This window comes from Macadamia integrifolia, chromosome 9, assembly GCF_013358625.1.
Source record: "Macadamia integrifolia cultivar HAES 741 chromosome 9, SCU_Mint_v3, whole genome shotgun sequence".
Lineage (NCBI taxonomy): Eukaryota > Viridiplantae > Streptophyta > Magnoliopsida > Proteales > Proteaceae > Macadamia > Macadamia integrifolia.
In genome coordinates, this window is record NC_056565.1 from 24,501,660 (window position 1) to 24,523,885 (window position 22,226).

The following is a 22,226-nucleotide window of genomic DNA, read 5'->3' on the forward strand; positions in this document are numbered from 1 at the left end:
TCCTTTTTTAATGAAAATTTCTCTAATGAAAAAAAACATAAAGGTTGCTCTTTACATTCTACACTTCTCTCTACATTTCAATAAAATCGATTCCAACTGTAAGTATTTCCGAACTAAGATGGCTATATCGATAGATTTCACCGTTAGGATTTTGCATTTTATCTTTTAAATTGATGATTCTCTTTTTGTGGAGACTAATTTGGCTATTTTAAAGAACCGATTTGCGATTTTTAGGTTATGGGCATAGTTTGTTTCACTAAGCTCTATTTGGTTTGATTTTTATTTGTATTTATTTGACTTATTCCTATTTTTACAAGTGTTTGGTATAATTTATAATACTTATTTCTATTTATAATAAATTAGAATAAATCACAAATCATAAATTACCCTCAAGCTATTTGTGATTTGTGGCAACAAATCATTTATGTTGATTTTTACTACCTTAATTGAGCACATGTGCTAAATACTCAAAATCAATGGTATATATGTAACTTCAATATATTTTATTCTTTTCTGATAAAAAATCCCAAATCCATCATCTCTCTTGCTCGAAGCTCAAAGTTGAAAGTAAAAACTTAAACTTATTTTTTTATTATTTAATCTATTTTATAAATAATAACCAAACGAATATTATTTATTGTCACAAATAATTTTCAAAAAAAATAGTTAATAAATACAGATAAAAATCACACAAAGAGAGCCTAAAGACAACTCTTTTATTGTTTGTTTTATAAATATCTGTTTATCCTTCTCCTTCTGTTGCTTGTTTGATGAAAATAACTTTTTTTTTTAGCGGGTAATTTTAATCAAAACCAGATGAAGAGTGTAGGATTCCAAAGATGGGCTGCTTCCGCACTCTGCAACTCTACCGCCTTTCTCTCTCTCCATTGTAAAATTAAACCTTTTGACAAAGTCCTTTTACTGTATTGCAACTTCATTATATGGAGGGTATAAAAGTTCGATTATAAAGTCTTGGTTACAAACAGAGGTATCCTCAAATTAAAACGCAGGAATCAAGATCCCAATCCCAACTCCAACCGTAGAAAAACTTCTCACTTCTCTGGTTTTGAAACCCTAGGCCTCGATCCCGTCTGAATTCTGAACGTCCGAATCGAGTGCTGCGGCTGCCGGCGAGTTCCCTATCGAGTGCAGTACTGCAGTATCCGTTCCCAAAGTTCTATTGACTTCCGAAATCGAAGAACATCCCAGCTTTTTAGTTTTTCTGGTTTGTAGCACTAGCCTCCGCCCCTTCTTCTCTGTCGGAACATCCTGATCGAGTGTGGCAGCGGCCGGCGAGTTTCCAATCGGGTACCGTCTCCGTTCCTGAAGGGTATTAATATCGACTGTCCCTTATTTCCTCTTTTTCTTATTATTTTCATGAAATTAGGTTTTCTGCGTACATGGCAAACCAATTAAAATATGAACCGTGAAGATCTTTTAGTTTTAAGCATATAGGAATTTTTCGGCATTGTAGCTAACCCCAGGTAGTTCGGAAGACAAAGGTTTTGGAAGTCTTTTACAACATACAAGGAATTGTTTTTCTTTTCTCCTTGTAAACTTGTTTATTTACTCATTGAGTTGAGTCGACTCAAGTTCTGTTTATCTGAACCTTAATGATTCAACGCAACTGACTCAGCCGCATGTTAGCTGTTGCAATCATGGTTTGGTTCGTTGTCCATTTGAAACTCTGTCAAGTTATGCTGTTTTCTAGGTTCTCTCCCCCAAGGACTAGGGACATGGGATTACATGTACACTTGGGAATCTTCTAAGCAATAGTCTCTTGGAATGGCATGTCCATTTTCCCTACATCTGTATCAGGTTTTTGTCATGCTTGGTATGTTTTGATTCTGTATTCATATCTGATTACAAAATGAAATAGAACTGAGATATGGATTATGAGATCATTGATTATTGCATACTGCTAGGTTGTCTTCATATTGACCCAGGGGCAGAGTGAAACAGCTATGCACAGTTAATTGAAAGTCCGTAATGGCAGTCTTTGGTTGGAAGTAGCTCTAGTCTCTGCTTTATTCTTTAATTTTCTGTCTGAATTCTGTGTAAATAACTGCATTGCCACAAATTTCTAACAGGCTTGATTTCTAAGTAATATTTTGACAAGTTAAAACTTCAATAATGGTTTTAGGACAAGCCACTGCAGCTGAAACATTGACTACATGCTATTATCTTGTTTTCTATGTTGTGTACATGCTTGTTTCATGGTGAATAAATGCCATATTTTTGCTCCCCGACCAACTGTATTAAACACCAAGTGTATTATTGCCTTGCACGCTTTATTGCTCTGGATGTTTGAAAAGTGATATAGCTGTCTAGTCTTTTTAATTTCTGTATGTATCAATACCCATTTTTTTGCCATTTCCTGAACTACCAACTATGGTCCTGACACTCTTTTCTCCCAAAACAGGCACCTGAGAAAACATAGAACAGCCAGCGACTCATATTCTACCGGATTTATTCTGTGACAGGCGCGAAAATGGCGACTGTGTCAGGTATGAATTTCAATTTCCAGTGTTCACGCCTAATGTAACTGAATGATCATAATAGTACCAAAATAGGACCTTTTCTCAGAGAATAAATTCCACATTTGAAGAGTAATTAAAAGAAGCAAAGCAGATTACTAATCAGAAATTCAGAATTATAATACGAAAGTGAAACTGATTTTAGGAATTAGATCTCAGCAATATTAACCTAACAAAACGCATGGATCAATTCAGTAACCAGAATTGCAGAAATTCAGAATCTGGTGGTAAAGGGAAGAATTGAATTGATTAAATATATCAATATCAGCAGATCTGATCTAGTTCAAAACCTGGTTGACTTCCTTTAGGTTTAAGAACAACTCCTTAAAATCTGGGGATTATCCAACGGCCAGATTCCCTCTTGCATATGGATTTCGGATTCAGAATACTAGTTGCAGAAAACTAGAAGATAATTTACTTGAATAATGGAGAAGATGATGGAAAGAAAATAAGAATAAGGGAAAGAGAAGGGCACCCACAATCACCAACCAGCATTGATTGAACAAAAGGGATTCTTTACACAAGAAGAGAGAGCACCAAGGTAGCTTTTATTAATCAAAATTCGTGTACAGTACTGGCCTCCTTTACAAACTTATATGGAGGACTCAAAAGTAGACTCCTAGACTAAAATGGAAAGGCATAACCCAATCCATAGTTAATAAGTTAAACTGACTAGGAAACTTAAATAATAAAGAAAACTGATTCAAAACAGGACTAGACTTATAGAATCCTAACCCCGCCTGACTAAAACACTTGTAAAAAAACCCATATGTCTAGCCTCTAACCATATTATTGGCCCATTAAAGTGGCTCATCACAAAGAAAACCCATTGGACTAAAGGCCCAACTCATAATAACCCAACCCAATGCTTATTTCTAGTCTATTTAACTGATCTAACTGCATCAAACTGGCCAGAATCCAGTAATTGCTTTCACACCGTTCAGTGAGTTTTATGCTGTAGATAACCCCTTCCACTGTTTAGAAAAGAAACATTGGAAGTTGGTACTGAACATTCTAAATTTTTTTCTGTTATTTATGGGAAACAAAATCTAACTTTCCTCATCTCTATTAATTCCGTTGTTTGTTGTGAAGCTTGGTCTAACTTTTGTTTTTTTTTGGGGTTTGGGGGTGGGGACATTGCAGTGGCATTTAAATCTAGGGAGGATCATCGGAAGCAACTAGAATTGGAAGAGGCACGTAAAGCTGGGCTTGCACCAGCAGAGGTTGATGAAGATGGAAAAGAAATCAATCCACATATTCCTCAGTACATGTCATCTGCTCCTTGGTATCTCAATGTAGAGAGACCAGTATGTTGAATCTACTCTCTTTCTCAGCCCATGTGAATGATGATGTTCACCTATAGTCCTATGCTAATTTAATATCTTCTCCTTTTTATTTTTTATTTTTTTATTTTTTTATTTTTTTTTATTTTTTTATCATAGTTTGAAACATCAAAGGAAATGGAAATTGGATCCAAATTACACAAAAGCATGGTATGACAGAGGTGCAAAAATATATCAGGCTGATAAATATAGAAAAGGCGCTTGTGAAAAGTGAGTATAACCTATATCCCTTTTTTTGTCTATACTTTTCATTTCGAGATAACAGACCTATTTCATTGTCTCAATCAATTCTATAATAGTTTCACATTGGAAGATGATGTTTATTCAGATCTATCAGGTTATTTTCATGGTTATGTGTCTGTTTTCAGCATGCCTTCTTTAAATTGGAAGTTTACCAGGAAAAAATTCTTGAAATCAGAAGTGGCAGCCTACTATCTCCCTTATTTTGCTGATATGTGTGGCTAACTGTTCTACTCTGGAACATACATTCTATCTATTTGTTTCTCCATTATGTATTTCATTTATTATATGTGTTGATTGAGCTCCTTGGTTGTTTGTTGCAGCTGTGGGGCAATGACGCATGATTCAAAGTCATGCATGGACAGGCCTCGAAAAGTGGGTGCAAAATGGACAAGCAAACACATAGCTCCTGATGAGAAGATTGAGACCTTTGAGCTGGATTATGATGGCAAACGTGACCGATGGAATGGGTATGACCCTGGAATCTATGCCCGTGTTATTGGGATGTATGAGCAAAGAGACCAGGCCAGAAGGAAATACCTAAAAGAACAGCAGCTGAAGAAAATAGAAGAGAAAAACAATAACCAGAATGCTGAGGATGAGGTTAGTGATGATGAAGATGATGAAGATGAGCTGAAGGTTGATGAGAGTAAGCAGATGGATTTCGCTGAGGTTGAGAAGCGTGTGCGCACAACTGGTGGTGGTAGCACAGGAACAGTTAGGTGAGTGTATCGAATGCTCTTCTACTTTACAGAAGTAGCATGTCTATATTTTTTTTTTCTCATTGGTTTGTCGAATTCGGGAAGGGGTTTTCTTTTGTTTTGCTTTATTTTGTACATGGTCTTAAGGCTTAACTGTTGCATTCGATCTTAGGAACTTACGAATTCGTGAAGACACAGCGAAGTAGCTTCTGAATCTTGATGTCAATTCTGCATATTATGATCCCAAAACCCGGTCTGTGCGTGAGGATCCTCTTCCAGATGTTGACCGGAATGAGAAATTTTATGGAGTAAGTGCCTTAGAGCCCTTATGTTTCTAATGCTTCTCTACATCTTACATTTAAGTTCATTACGTCTTAGTTCTCCATTTTATACTGATCATTGGACTCTTTCATTCTTCAGGGAGATAACCAATATAGAGTGAGTGGTCAGGCATTGGATTTCAAGCAGCTTAACATTCATGCTTGGGAGACCTTTGAAAAGGGACAGGATATCCATATGCAGGCAGCTCCTTCTCAAGCTGAGCTGCTCTTTAAGAACTATAAAGTTATAAAGGAAAATCTGAAGTCCAAAACGAAAGATACCATTATGGAGAAGTATGGTAATGCAGCTTGTGAAGAAGAAATACCTAGGGAGCTTCTACTTGGGCAGAGTGAGAGAGAGAGTTTGAGTACGATCGTGCTGGTAGAATCATAAAGGACCAGGTAAGATCTGAATTGACAATTTACATGTATTCTACTCAAAAGCTGTGTTTCTGTTTTCTATGTGTGTCTATCTGGGTGAGTAGGATTTATATGAGTATAATGAAGGCTTGAGATTTCTGTATATATTTTTAGAATTCGTTATAATTGACCATATTTCATTGTAAATGCATTGATGGCTTTCCTTTGTTTGACTCGCCTTGTCTGCGTATAATTATTTGGGTGTCTCTTTCAAGCCTTAGCATTTTAACTTTGTTTGAAACTTGAACATCATCTTCATGTGCAACTGTTAAGAGCCTAGAGGACTGAGAAGCTGGATAAGTATGCTTTTGGCTGTTAACTATGTGACGATAAGGTTTAGGAATTCCATCTGTGCCTCTAATATCTCCTGAAACTGTATCTTCCTGAGCTGCTCCTTTGATGGTTCTCCGTTTCCATCTGAAATCAGAAGTGTGGACACTGAATTCTGTTTCGACTCTTTCTTATTTTGACCAAGCACTTTGTTGCTTACACTTTATGGGTGTGCTTGTTGGGAGCCCTGGATATTTTAAGTCCTATATTTGCCAAAGCCATTAATTAGAGTTTAGGATGACTCTTTTAGCATCTTCTTCATCTTTGCTATAAGGAGTGCTATAATTGCTTCAAGTTGGTATTTGCAAACCTGATTTTTTTATTTAATCCTTATTATGAGGGAAAGAAGCCTGAGACTGAGAGGCAGTGTGGCCCTTGCACCCAGACACACAGTAGGTGCGAAATAACCCCTCTGCCCCTCTTGAAAGGTGGAAATCCTGCCCCTGTTGATGCTTCCATGCGTGCTCCTATTGGCCCGTGCTGGTGCAAGGGCAGGGGCCATTCAGCCTTTCAGGGAACCATCTCCCTATAATTATTATTATAATATTGACTACAATATTGATTTTAATACCTTTGCTTCTCCCTTCTACTAAGGCCAATCCCAATTTTATCTTTTGCAACATCAGAGGATGATAGAGTAATAGAATGTGATTTTTGTTCCGTCGATTTTTATTCTAGTGCCTAGCATTGTCCCTCCTACATATGATTTTATCTATCTTTTCATGATTTACACATTTCATAGGGTCCAAGGAACCAGTTCTGAAGCACTCATTCTTTGTTGTGCTTGATTATTTTTCCTAGTCATCTTAAAATCAATTCATCGTAACCAAAATTAGACCAAACCGATTGATTGACACTGCTTACATATTGGCTAGATGGGGCTGACTCTACCAAAAAAAAAAAAAAGGTAGATGGGGCTGACCATGACTAACTTAAAGAGAAGGGCCCACAATGAATCCTCTTTATTATTGGAAAGGGAGAAGTGCTCACAGGTTGGAAAAGTAGTTTATATTTGTCTTTTGGCAACTCATGGAAGACCAAAATTTATAGACACCATATCATACAATTCCCTACTCATATGTAAAGTTTTCATATAATCGAAAAAGCTAAGTTGATCAGGTGGGAGTAGAGGTCATATAAATTTGTTGCTTCTGGGTCCTAAGAGCAAACAAAGTGCTAAGAGCCACACAGAAAGGAAGGTCCAATCTAGAAACTGTTGTGTTAAAAGTTAAAACAGATCTAATACATGATTAGGCATTAAAGAAATTCAAGAGAAAAGATCAGAACAAGATCTTGATGAGAGAAGAATAGAGGAGGAGTAGTAGTAGCAAGGGAATGGATCTGACCCAGGAAAAGGAGTGAGAAATCAAACTAGGGAGGTAGAAGAATCGACCAATTGAATCAGCACATAGCTTAAAATAATTTTCATCAAATTTGTGGATGAATACCACGACAACAATAATTCAGCCTTATCCCAATTAAATGGGGTCGGCTACATGGATCATTGCTCTCCAATCAGCTCTATTTGAGGCCAGACTCGAAATAAGGTCTAAGCTATGCATGTCTTTCCTCATCACCTCTCCTAGGGTCATTTTAGGTCTGACCCTGACTCTTTTAGTTCCTTCAATCTGAATCAAATCACTCCTCCGTACTGGAGCATCTCCTTTGAACGTTGCCCACCTCAAACGAATTTCTTGTAGCTTATCATGCATTTGAGCTATTCCCAGATCAGCTCTAATATTATCGTTCCTTAGTTTATCCTTTCTAGTTTTTCCTCACATCCATCTCAACATATTCACCTTTGCTACACTGAGTTTTTCTATATCATGCTTCATATGCCCAAGATTTCGCTACATACATCATAGTTGGTCGTATGATCGTCCTGTGAAATTTTCATCTCAGATTTAAAGGAATATGTTGATCACATGTCACTTAGGATGCACCTCGCCACTTGGTTTATCCTACTTTAATTCTCTATGGAACATTATCCTCTATATCACGCCATTTTTTATGATTGAATCTACATACATAAAATAATCACTTTGCGGAATCTCCAAAATTGTCTGATAATTATTATACAAGGAAGAAAAAACCCACCCCATCACATAGAACAACATCAACAACTACAACTACAACTACTAAGCCATTTGCTGACTAAATGGGGTTGGTTACATGGATCTGTGAGAGGGGTAAAATAAAAGTAAAAAGAAAGAAAGAAAGCAACATCTCAGGAATATCCCCTCTAAATGAGGTCGGCTACATGGATCTCTGCCCCCCAAACAACTCTATTTGAGGTCATACTGGAGTCAAGACCTAGACTTTGCATGTCTTTCCTTACTACTACTATGGTTATCATAGGTCTGTCCCTAGCTCTTTTAGCACCTTCCATCTGAATCTGGTTACTTCTTACTGGGCCATCCCAAGGTCTCTGTTGAACACAATCATATTGCCTTAAAACAATTTTCTCGAGGCTTGTCCTGAATGGGGGCAACTCCCAAATAAGCTTTAATCAGGTGTCATTCCTAACTCCTAGTTTTTCCGCACATCCATCTCAAGATCCTCATCTCTGCTACACTCGGTAATGTAGACTAGGATAGAGGTCTAACTAAGTCTCAACTGTAGGAACTTTTAATCAAAGAACAACCTCAACATAATAGAACAAAAATAGAACAACTTCAGGCAATAAACAAAATACTTCAGATCTGGAACAGTGAAGAATCGATCTCAACAAAACAGTGCTACTGGTCAGATCAGAGTAAAAGATCACAGGGCTTAACAAGGGTCTCAACTAGGTTCAATTTACATTCGAAACATGAACTGCAAGCCAAAAGATCAACAGAATATAACCCAGACGAATCGAACACCATTCTGGAGACTACAGTGCACTAGAAGACAAAAATAGGGTGATTTTTAATAACTTGCAATTGACAGCTCAGATGTAGCCCAGGTTTGGATTGAGTTTCACTCTAATAGGAAGGAAGACTCGATCAAAATTTCAGCCTAATCTGAAGGCTGCAGGTAGTAAAGATCAAGTAAGTGAGTAAACGATTGAGACTTTTAGAAGAATTTCTGACAGAAATTAAAAGGTAAAAACCTGATCTGTGTAACAGTGATATAGCCTTTAAACCACATTGAATACTTTAGAAAAATTGAGGAAGATAGATAGAATAGTTGAAGAGACCTCTTGGACTTCACGCCGCAAAAAGTCAAGTGGATCAAACTCCAATTCCTTCAGCCTTGATCAAATACAAAACCACCACTTTGATCACATACAAAGCAAACTCAGAAGAGCAACGTCAACATAGCTTTTTTCATTCAAAAAATCGTGGGCTACTAATGAGCCTTCTCTTTATTTATAATAATGATGGGGTTACAAAATAGAAACTAAACTTAGTTTCCAAAAACTGAAATAGGAAACTAGTAAAATAGAAACTCTTCTAGTTACTAAAACTGAAAATAGGAAATAGGAAAATTAGAAGCTTACATAAAATAGCAACTACTTATTTTAGAAACTAAATAAAACTGAAATTTAGAAACTAATGAATCCCATCACAGCCCAACTAAAAAGGAAACTAATGAAAAAGGAGACTAACTAGTAATCCCGTACTCAGCCTTAGAGCCCCTCTTTTAGACCCATAAAAGTGGCCTAATACACTCCAAACCACATAGACTGAAGGCCCAACACATATATAACCCAACCCTAGGCTTATTGCTAATAAAACAAGCCTATTTTGGTTATTAATCTGCATCACTTGGCTTATCTATGTTATGCTTCTTGTCTGCCCAAATCAGGAAAAAACACAATGATGGAGAACAAAAACATACTCAAAACCTGCCTCATGGTCTTGATGGAGAGCAAAATGCTTTTCTTCCATGTCTCATGAAAAAACACATTGGATTAATGATCCACATAGGACGAGGGTTAGTTCTATACAGTTTCATGTTTGTTGAGAGTCCTTGTATGTTTTTGTTGGTCCTTAATTTTGACATAGGCAAAATGACTTTTGGGTGGCATATGTAGGAATGCCTTCCTCCGTGGCCCACCCTAATTGTGCCACATGGGCAGATGATGTGGCCTTGATCGGTGGATAGAGAAGACATAGTTTGGTTTAGCTGTGTCAAATTTTAGAGTCTAAGACTCTAATTTAATCAATATCCCTTTGTATTGTCTTGCATCCCCATGTGTGTACATGCTTGTTTATGGTACTATGACCTCTACTATATAGACTCCCATAGTCCTGATTTTTTAAGGCTCTGTTTTACTACTTGGACAACTTTGTTTGGACTGAAATTTCATATGTGAGCAAGGGACCTTGTGGTCCACCTGTCCACAAATTTTATGCCCCAGCTTAGCTGACACATGGCAGATATTTGGGCCGTTTAGGATGTCCTTCCTATGTAGGCTGCTCAGGAAACGGGGCCTTTTGATTTGCTTAGGTTTAAATTTTTGTTGTCTAGAGAGTAAAGGTGAAGATTTTCACTTCCCTAGAGACAGTTGTTCCTCTTCTCTTTAGATGTGCTTCATATAATAAATGAATGTTATCTGAATACAATTTGAGTGGTATTTAATGCAATACTAAACTTGAGCCTGATTAAATCTTATGGGAGATGATCAGCTTGTGACAGGATTACAGGGAGAAAAGGGCAAACTGGATCAGGAAAATTATAAATCCCTTATAAATAATTCAAGGAGGACTTGTTTGATTCTGCTCAATTCTAGTTGAAGTTCTTTGCTGAACTGAGGATCAGTCCTTCAAACTATCAATGGAATCTGTGGGTTATATTCTCAGTTATGGAGTAATCCTACTCGGGGAAGAACGACTCAACAACTGCTGATTCAATGGACAGAATGGGTGTTCAGACCAAGTGATCAATCAAGGCTAACAGTTGAATAACCGGTAATAGAAAGTAGGAACAGAACTACCAAAACAAATTCACAAATCTGAACCGGAAAGTTCAGATTTTGAATCCGTCGCCAAATTCAGAACTAATAGCAGAACAGAGAACAGAAACCAGAATTCAGAGATCAATTCGAAGGCAAGAGATTTGGAGAAATCTAAGTTGAAGTAGGAAACTCAAATTTGATAGGAAGGAAAGGATTTTTTTGGGGGTGTTCGAAACTGAAACTGAGACTACATATAGAAGGAAATGATAGAAAGGATATGATCAGGAATCACCTCCTGATCGCAGGGCTGGAATCTTCACTAGTACCCCAACCTTGAAATCACCACTAGGGATCCTAGAATTACCACCAGGGAGCCTACCAACCACAGCAGCAGGGAGCATTCTGAATTGCCAGAGAACCAGAAGCAAAAACCAACTTATATTCATCAAATTCGTGTATAAGGCTGTAGCGGCGTAACCCCTAAACCAATCTTGAACTGATTAAATAACTAAAACTAACTAGGAAACAGAAATAACAAACGAAAGAAGAATGAAGTAAGGCTGGACTTTTAGATACCTATTCCTGCCAAAGTAAAACACTGAATAACAAATAAAGTAAAGAAATAGAGCAGACTAATAAAATAAATCATGTATTCATTCCTTGTACCCATAATTTTTGGCCCATTAAAGTGACTTATTGCGATGAAAACACATTAGACAAAAGTGCCAACATGTATAGAACCCAACCTAAGGCTTATTTTAGTATTTTCACTAAAAATAAACCCATTTCTCTGATTTATCTGGCATCTGTATTGGTCATTATCAACCATGATAGCGCAATGTGCCATGTCTGCAGTTGCCTTAAATCCTTTTCAATGCTTTTTACTGGGGAGTGGGGAGCTAAATGTGAGATATGGTGCTATTTGCAGGAGATGGCTCTTCCTAGAAGCAAATATGAGGGAGATGTTTACATCAATAACCTTACTACTGTATGGGGTTCATGGTGGAAGGATCACCAGTGGGGATATAAGTGCTGCAAGCAAACGATACGTAACAGTTATTGCACGGGAGCTGCTGGAATTGAAGCTGCTGAAGCAGCAACTGATCTCATGAAGGCTAACATTGCTCGTAAAGAGGCTATCGAAGGTTAGTATGTGAGGTTTATTTTGCTTTTCTCAGGAACAAAGATTGTTTGACTGCCATATGCCATGCTGTGCTTCAGTTCTTTATTTTTTTGGTGAAATTCCACTGTACAGATAGTTTAGCTTGTCTGAATCTTAGTCTGATGGTAGAACTTCTAAATATATGCAGAGACACCTGCACCAACAGAGGAGAAAAGGCTTGCTACTTGGGGCACTGATGTCCCGGATGATTTGGTGCTTGACCAGAAACTATTTGTGGAAGCACTAAAGAAGGTAATATTGGATTCTTGACTTCTAATTCTTGTTTTAATTTTATTTTAATTGATGCTTGACCATAAGTTGAAGGGTTGCTTGTCTTTCTTGAAGTTTAAGAAATAACGATTATCTGGAATTTAAAGTTAATTGGCACTTAAAATCTACGAGTAAAAGTAAGGGGAAATTACTGTCTCTCCCCTATATTTACTCAAAGTACCCTAACCTAAGTTTCTTTTTTCTGATTCCCCAAAAATAGCAAAGTTCCAATTTTCCTGCCCCGGTATTTTAAAGTCCCCAGATACCGCTGGTACCCTCTCCTCTACTACCATAATCCCCTCCAACAGCCCATCTCTGCTCCGGCACCACCCTCTACCCTGCCCTTTGCCCTCTGCCCTCTGTCCTCTGCATCCCACCCCCACCTGCCCCTCCCTGCCCCCCTCGCTGAACAACAATGAACACGCCCTGAGTGACAGAAATGCCATCTCCCATTGATCAACAAGAGAAGGCACAGCACAGCACACCACGTTGAATTCCCCTTGGTGTCATGAGAATGGAAGAACAAATAAGAGTGAAGATGTGGAAGAGCCTCTCACTCCACCTTGCTAGTCTCTCACCAGCTCCACTAGCATCTCACTAGGGATCTCTGTCTCGCAGACTTCCTGCATCACACAAGGAAGAAACTATTATGAAATAAACAATGTAGAACCTCCTTGCATGGCCTAGCTGGAGATTCCTTGCAACCTTGGACTTCCTCAAATTAGAAACTTCTACAAACAGAAACTAGGGGAAATAGCTGGGTATGCTCTGCCCGTGTGCCGTGTGCTAGTGGGTGCTGTGTCTATCTCTCTCTCTTCGCCCTTTGAAATGACCCCTACCCCTCCTATATGATGCTCTGTCCCACACCCTCATTTGGTTCCCCCTAGTGGGCGGCATACCTATCCCTCTCCCTAGAAACTATTAGGAAATAGAAACAAACATATTTTATATCTCATGGAACTTGGCAAAATAGAAACAATACAAAGATGTAGTAACCACTACCTAGCATAATGCAAACTAAATAGAAGCTACTAAATGATCCCCCATTCAAGGACTTGCTGAGATCTAATATTCGCCCTAAATCTGGTCCACTAAAGGCTGGACTTGAAGTCTAGGTTGGCTGCCTGGTTGGTTGATTGGGCTGGGCTGGCTGGACCATTCTTCTCTTCCTCCTATCTATATCAGAGTACAGGGACAGTTGAAGAAGCTGAGGTAAGAGCTCCATGTTCCTTCTTCCTTAGAGTTTACTTACCCAAAGCGAGGTCAAGTATTTTTGAGCTTCCAACCACTCAATCCCAGAGGTCGGTTATAAGGGCTGGGATGATGATTTCAGTTTGGCCATTAGAGATGCTGCGATAAAAGCAGGATTCCATCTTGGAATGGTGATGCAGGCATGCACATGTTGAAGGGAGAAAACAGTACAAAAAGTAATGTAACTATGTAAGCGAAGTTGATGCTTGGCTAGGTTTAGGATTGAGAGAAGGAATAATGGTACCAACAGTTGCTGCCACGTGGAGAACTAATTGTCGGTGTTCGAAACTAGAAACTGAAATTTCCGTTGGTCCAAAATTCTTTTTCCTTCTTAATCCTTAACCTCCAAAATGCTTCCTCCTGGTTCAGTGTAAACATAACGGTGGGCATTTTTTTATTATGCAACTCATATTTATCAACATTGTTGACTCCTGAAATTGCTAATGCGTGGACCTTGTTGGGTTGTACAGGAGGATGAAAGAAAGAAGGAAGAGAGAGATGAACGAAAGCGCAAATACAATGTCCGATGGAATGATGAGGTAATGCTATTCATTACTCTTTGCATTTTAAGAAGTCGGTGCTTATGCAATGCAGCATAATCTGATTTGTTTTCTGAATGTAATGTTGTGTCTTTTTCTAGGTCACTGCTGAGGATATGGAAGCTTATAGGATGAAGAAAGTACATCATGATGACCCAATGAAGGACTTCCTTCACTAGTATGGGACGTAGTTCCTTCCAAAGCTTCTAGGAGAGTTGCTGGACTGAAAATGGATTTGGTAGTTATTTTTCTGTTGAGCGAGCTCTGTTCCCTGTAGAATCTTCATGCCTTGTTTATAATCAATGAATAAACTAGAGAAGCAAAGTGGAGCTCGGTGTAGTATTATCTGATCTACTTGTACTCATCACTGTTATTGTTAATGCTGATCAAAATATCTTTTTTTTTTTTTTCCCCTTGAGCTTAACTAAATGGTTCCTTATCTTTTGTATAAACAATCTACATGAAGCAGCCTCACAAGATCCATTCCCCCACCCCACCCCCACCCCACCCGACCACCCCACCCCCAAAAAAAAAATAATAAATAAATAAAAGGACAAAAAAAAAAAAGAAGAAAGGGATAAGACTGTCTCCTCCCCTTCCTCTTGATAAAGATTCCCTTGCCGTCCTGTGATTGATCATTGGTGCATGCCCCCTAACTGGTCATACCCAACCCTCTCCCTGAAAAAAAAAAAAAAAATATATATATATATATATATACAATCCATTTTGTATGTTTAGCCCAAGGTTCAACCTTTACCAACCTGGATCGGTATCTGATAATTTGGGATCAGATTTTTTTTTTTTTTAAACAGGTTTTTTTGGATTTTTTACCCTTAGATCATACCAGTGGAATTGGTCTTGATCGATACTGATCCGATTATTAAAACTATGGTTTAGCCCTGGCTATAGCATTTACAAATTTTAGACTTTCTCAACATTCTAGTGATCAACAATCGTCCAAATTGTTTGCAGCGAGCAATGAGATGTAGTGAACATCCAACGGTTGAGGTGCAACAATGTCTCTTGTTTGCTCTGCCATTATTAAGTTAGAATAAAGTGGCTTGATGGCGAAGAGAAGATACGGACTCTTGGAATGATCCTCTGTGCTGAGTAGGTTTACCACCTTGAAGCTTAGGTATGCACATTAGTTGATCGAAATCAGAAATTTGGGATTAATCCTCTTATTTCTTACATCTTTGTTCAACATAAGATGTCATTTTGTCTTTCGGGCTAAACTTTGGGGTGCAGTGCATGAGACTCTAGTCACCATGGAGTTTGGGGAGGGTCATAACAATGGAGATGGGAAGATAAATATTTTTCCCTCTTCTTCTGATGGAAGGAAAATTTTGTTTAACAAAAAGGTCTCTTTTTTATATTTTGAGGAAACAAATAAAATGCCTCTACATCCACAATAATTGTTTGAGATAGGTTTATAGTCTTAGGCTTAATCGCTGCCTTAGTTGATTTGATACTAAAATTTCTTTACAAACAATTAAGGATGTAAATTTGAAATCGAAACCAAATCAAGCCGTTTACATCAAAATCGTAAAATAATTTAGTAAATGGTTCGGTTCTAGTTTTAAGTTTCAGGCCGATTAACTAAACGGGTTGAAACCGAATCGAGCCATTTAACCCGTTGGTTTCAAACCGAACTGAAACCGTGAAGACCAAACCGTTTGAATTGTCAAAATCGATCCGATTAACCAGTTTAAAGATTAAATAAGGTGGTTAAAAAATATCATTAGTATTTCATTTGATTCAAAGATGAGTGCTGCAAGCCTGCAAGTAATTCTAAAGGTAGTTTGCTCATTGTTTGGAGGGTAATTTACAACGCCACCTCCTGGAGAATGCCAGTATTATAGGAACACCCCTTCTCTTTCACCAAATTATATTGGACCCCTTATCGTCAATCTCCATTAAATAATGATTTAAAATAACATTTTTACACTTTTAATTAAAATAAATAATAAATCATATTTTACCTATGTTATTTATCAGTGACCGTCTGCAACAGCAGTTACCACCGGCGTCTTCAACAGCAGCTACCACCGGCAGTTCCAGCTTCTTCTCCGGTGGAACCTGTCACTCTCTCTCTCTCTCTCTCTCTCTTTGAACCATGAGGCTGACTATCCCTACGATCGGATCTGGGCGACCTCGGCGACGACTTTGTTCATGGCGGCCAGTAGCTGTGGGTTCTTTAAATGAGGAATAGGGTTTTCGAGGGAGATTTTCACAGGTTAAAGAGAGTTTTTCAGAGAAAGGAGATAGGGAGTTAGAGAGTTTCAGAGGGGGAGTTCGTTGGCCAAAGAGTGTTTCAGCCCAGATTCCGCGGGAGAGAGAACAAAGAATGAGAGAGAGAGAGGTTGAGTTTAGGAGAAAGAAAATCATTGATTAGAGGTTTCAAAAAGGGCTTCTTGCTTGTTGGAAAGAGGTTTGAGATCTGGAAATCACTGGGGAGAGCAAAAGTGAGAGTCAGAGTCCGAGAGGTCTTCTTCCTCTGTTTTCTTAAGGTTTCTTCCCTGTTCGTGAGTTGCAGAAGGAAAAGGAGAGAGATGTTTTCATTCTTGGCTGGGTTGTCGTTGGATCTTGATGCTATCAAAGCGGGAAAGGCTAATCAAGTTGGATTGGGGGATCTTTTGCTTGGGAGCTGATCAAGAAGCATTCAAGGAGTAATCAACCTCTCTTCAATGCATATAGATTTCACTGTTGTTAGAGTTTTTGGCTGTTGAAGGTAAATCCTTCTCCCTTCCTTTTCCATTAGTTTTAGCTTTGATTCCAGATCTGATATTGATCCCCCATGTGGTTGAACCTATTTTTCTTTCTTATTCCATGGCATTCTGGCCATGACAGAGTCCGTTTTTTTTTTTTTTCTTTTTTACTGAAATTGTTAGTAACCGATTGCAACTTGATGTCAACCGATTGCACCTTGCCACATTTTCTTTAAATGAGGCATCTCCTCCGTCAACGACAGTGGTGGTTGTTCGATGTCAATGTGGACAGAGGTAGATTCAGAGCCGGTGCTGGAGTCAAACATGCCCATGCCCTGTCATCACCGCCGGCCTCTCCCATGATGGTGGCATCATGGGTAACCTCCTCGCCGCAAGTTTCTGCTGGGATTTATTACATGGACATTTTAGGTACTTCACATCTAGTAAGGGCATTTTGGTATTTAAAATAAAATATAATAGCTGACATCAGCATATAAGGTATATTCCTTAACGAAGATTGACGGTAGGGGGTCTGAGTCTAATTTGGTGAAAGAGAGGGGGTGTTCCTACAATACTAGCATTCTCCAGGGGGTGGTGGCATTGTAAATTACCCTTGTTTGGAATTGCGATTAAATTAATCCAACGCACTAAGTAGAATGTATATTGATAAAAAGGTAATTTTTGCTTATACCATGACATATCAAATATATATTTTTTAATATTATAACACATTATTTTTTTGTGGGGGGGGGAGAAGAAGAAAATCCCTGTTGTAAGCATTACTTACTGACTTGTTAAATATGCTTGAGACTATTTTCTATCAAAATATTTTATTTTGCTTAGTTGTTTGGTTGTTTTAACAAAACACAATGGTTTGCATTTCACATTCTCAAGATTGAATCGTTTATCACTAAAAGCAAATTTTAGTAAACATGCGAATAAACTAGTAAACCATTGCTAACTGTTTAGAAACCGTATGGAATAAACCGAAACCGTTTTAAAACTGTGGAAACCGAAACCGTTTACTACATGGTTGCGGTTTTAGAAAGTGCAACTGTTTAGTAAATTGTGTGGTTTTCGTTTCAGCCAAAATATTTGTGAACCGAACCATTTAAACCGAAATCGAACCGATTAACACCCTTACAAATAATAATAACATCCAAAATATCTTGATACAAAACAACTCCGTACTTGTTATTTCCGTTGTGTCATCTAAGAATCAAAATATGTCGGGATCAGCAACTACTATTTTCTCACAAAATAAACGTTTATTTCTATTTGTTACTTATGTAATGACAATAGAGGATCCTAAAGCGGCAGAGCAGGGAATTCTCTATGGGTTAGACGCAGTGTCCAAGCGTGGGTGGGGAATACAAGAAATTTAGAGTGATGTGCAGGGTCTCGATAAATTTATGAATCCAAACAAATTTTTGATGCGGCCTTGGTCCACTTTTTCTCCACGTCTTGAACTAGAAAACCTTTCGTGAAACCTACTTTTTTTTTGTAAAGGATGCTAATGTACTCTCTAGGCGTAGTTAGACTTGTTGCCTATAAGGCTTTAACTAAGAAGATCTTGATTAATGACACTAATTTTTTGACCAAAGATGTATATGATATGTAATTTTTGACTTTGTATTCGAATAAAAAATAAAAATAATATCCAAAATAGACTATATATGCAAGGGAAAAGGTTGGGCACACCGCTAGTTTGCACGACTAATGGGATGGGGGCTGTGACGCAAAAGGCCTATGAATCATTTCGAAAGAGGAGGGAGAAATTGACAAAGGCTGGGCACCCTAGCAACGTGCCCAACCTTTTCCCTCTATGTAATGTCAAGTAAGATTTGAATAAGTTCAAAAGGTCATCCTTATTGATTCCGGATCTAGCTCCTCTCCAATGACACTGCACCCTCCAACGATCCATCCAAGGGTTGGGAGGGCTTGGTCGTGCATCCCAAAACCCTGCCAACACCTAGAGATACGTGTCCAAACACTCCCAACCATTGGATGGATCGTTGGAGGATCATTGGTGTTGGAGAGGATCTTTTTCCATTGATTCCCTCGTGTAAGCCAGAAGTAGAGGTCACCATCCACCATCCACCGTCCACACTATTTTTTTAATATTTCTACCAATGCTTGGTGTAGACCCTCCAAGATACTTCTAACCTTTGGTGCCACTATAGTCCCTAAAAAATCATGACTCATAGAACACAGTAAAACATTGATTTGTATAGAACTACCGAAGCCCATTAACAAGAAGAATCTCACAATTTTAACCATCACAAATTATAATTGAATGAATCCCAAGATTTTTTTTTTTTGTTGGAAATGAATCCCAAGATTGCAACGCTTGATAATTATTGACATAGCCAGGTCAACTAAGGGTGTATCAAAAGAGAGGGTGTTGCTCAAAAGACCCATATTTGCCCACTTGGATCATGGTTTAAGATACTATAATCGGTCATGGGATTGGACAGTGTAAATACTGATCCCAATCTGGATCGACCTGTATCGAACAGAAATACAAGTGATTGTCAAAAGAAAAAAAAAAAAAAAGGATTTCTTTTTACCTTATTACCCTTCATCCATACCAATCTAGCGATACAGTATTGGTTAAGAATTGGGATTGGACAAGGTCTATACTGATCTAATCTGGCTGATTCAAGTCGATCCGATTCCTTAAACAATAGCTTGGACTGAACATGATCAGAAACCCATTTCCAAATCATCTCTTATTACGTTTAGAGATCAATGGGGGTCACTTCTTTGGAGGAGTTTTCAGAGTCTATGCTAAGTGATGCCATTGTGGGTCCAATCTTAGAATATCCTTTCCTTTTGGACTGGCAACCTCCTGCTTCGGCTTACCGTCTGCGTAACTCTCAGGCATCTTTGAAGCATCATGAGAAAAATGATGATTTGTATAGCCATTATGTCTATACTGGATGGGGTCAATGCATAAGATTTTCCTCCTATTACCTTCGCTCCAAGGAATGGAAAACTTAATTTGTAGTTTGACCTTATGGTCCTTGTATTTTTTTTTCTCCCCTTTGCCTTGACTAAGGATAGTGTGGTGCCTCTTAATTTCTTGAAAATGATGAAGAATAGAATAGATAGACAAAGCATCATGCTCCGAAGCTCTACAAAACATGAGTGCCATCAACAAATAGGATGTGGGTAATTTCAGGTCCATGACGACCAACTTAAAACACCCTTGAAGATGGACATAGAGGAGCTTGGAAAGACCTTCCATAGTTAAGATGAAGAGATAACAACTAAGAGGGCTACCATGTTTGATACCCCTAGAAGGCTCAAAGAAACCATAACTGCTACCATGCAGTTTAATAGCATCTGTTCTTACAGTTAGATATCTTTCAACTCGTCACAGCAGAACCACCACAGCTTTATTTGATTTTGGGTCAAGAAGTAAAGAAGTTGCAAAGTGGTTACATCAATCACTTTACCATCATCTGTAAATTTTCTTCCTTATCTTCATGGAAATCAGGTTTTTTTTCATTCAATGGCCTCCATGGTTCAAATCCTCACTGGGAGGAAGAAGGGGGAAGGGGGAAGGGGGAAGGGGGAAGTGGAGGGGGGACGGGGGAGGGGGGCAGGGCGGGAGGGGGAGGGAACAGATCAACCCAAGCTGATCAGACTTCTATACACCACAAGACCCAAAGGGTTTTCCCCCCCTGAATTTTGATACAAACTAGGAATCCACATATAGGAAAAGATGACTATTCACTAGGAACCCCGTTCCAGCATCTCCTGGTATTCCCCAAAGGATCTCTGCCTCTGAAGCCTCATCTCCGCCTTGAACTTTTTAATGAATTCCTCTGCTCTCTTATCCACTCCCTCTAGCTGTGGCACCTCCACTACAGCCTTCCTTGAGTAATCTATGGGAGGAACATATGCAGTAGCACTTGAGGACTCTGGGGACTTCTCTATGACCTTACGTGTGGCTGCTACTGTTGTTGGTACTTGAATTGATATGGGTTCAGTTGTAAACAGGTCATCTATATAGACTGGTGAGAATTTCTGCTTATAGCTAAGATGTTTATTTTGTTTACGAGGACGAAATGTAGAGGCTGATGATTTAGCAATCACTCGTCTCTTAGTCTCACGTTGAAGAAGGTGAGACGGGAAGGAGGGCGAGCGATTGAGAAGGGCAGCTAGAGTGGTGTTGAGACGACTTGTGGTCTTCTTGATGGCTTTGGATCGTATGAGCTTGTGAAGCTTCATTTGGAGTTTGGAAGTGAAGCCCTTCCATGCCTTCTTAGGAGGTGTAAGGTTATTGCCCAGACTCAAGCAAGACATTAACTATAGATTACAGAAGGGAAAAAAGAAGGAAGGAGGAGAAGCTGAGAGTGATTTGCAGGTGAGAATCCAAGCAGGAGAGCCTGATTTATTGTGAACTTGGGTCCTTTTGAGTTGGGAAATTTTTTTTTCTTCTGGTTTGGCAGCTGTGGGTGGGGATAACCTACCATCTACGCTAAATCTCTGTCCTTTCACTTGACCCAACTGAAGTTTTAAAATAATTATCCATTGTTTCTAATGACTTGGCTTGCTTATCACTGAAGGCAGCTGAGAACAAATCATCTTGTGGCTAAGTGAGTAGTGACAAGGAAAATCAATTCTTGGTTGATTCATTTCTTAATGGTAATGTAAAAGCAATAAAGCATCTCTACTTTATAGTATATACTAGTACTTCTAATCTACCAAGGAAGCCCTGAAGCAGCATAAAGTTACTTGACTTTTCCAACTTCTTGTGTGAAAGATTCTAAGCTAAGGTTGCTTACAAGTTAAGAGAATAAAAGCATATAGTTTTTGGACTTAGTTTCTTTTCACCCATGGTGAAGAGAGAATGTGTTCTTCAACCCCACCTGATTCTCTTATTGGACTCAAGATGGGTATTTCGTACTATCAACAATAAAGATGGAAGTTCATGATGAACCCCAAGTCCAATCATAGCGTAGAGAATCTCTTCATCCTCGACGAAAGGAAAATTTGATCTTATATTTTTCATCGAGAAAAAGAAGCCTACAACGCAATATGACCTCTACACCTAAACACAAGAAGATGCAAAATGTGATCCCATCCCGATGAAAAATAAAAATCCTACCATTATTGATGCTTTTGTGTTTCCATTGGTCCCCACACTGGTTCAAGGGCCCTGCTACCTTTTAGACAACCCTTTCCTTGAACCATTTTTTATTTTTTTTTAATATAAACAAAAGAAAAAAAATTATATTTGTATTCATAATCTTAACCATATTACAACAGAAAGCTTATTCTAGAACCCATTATACCTAAAAAGTCGTCAGCCACCAAGCAAGAAAGAGGATTCAATGAAAAGAGGGTGCCGACGACTATTAAAGTCTTCTAAAGCTATTCAGTGTTACTGTACAGAAGACCCAATGATAAAATTTATGTTTAGCTTTTACTGTATGTGGCTTCTAAGTTCTTACCCAAAAAGAGTTTATGTGGCTTATAAGTTAGTCACTGGGAAATTTCATTCTAACA

At 38.5% G+C, this 22,226-nt stretch overlaps 1 protein-coding gene and 1 pseudogene across 1 annotated transcript; one reads left to right on the forward strand and one right to left on the reverse strand.

The window, feature by feature from the left end:
• The first annotated feature begins 812 nt into the window (after window positions 1-812).
• LOC122088112 lies at window positions 813-14,408 on the forward strand (annotated as a pseudogene).
• A 5,931-nt stretch (window positions 14,409-20,339) lies between these two features.
• On the reverse strand, window positions 20,340-21,214 carry LOC122090080. The gene has a single exon (XM_042659917.1). The coding sequence runs from the start codon at window positions 21,018-21,020 to the stop codon at window positions 20,448-20,450; it is 573 nt and encodes a 190-aa protein (XP_042515851.1). The 5' UTR covers window positions 21,021-21,214; the 3' UTR covers window positions 20,340-20,447.
• Window positions 21,215-22,226: the final 1,012 nt, after the last annotated feature.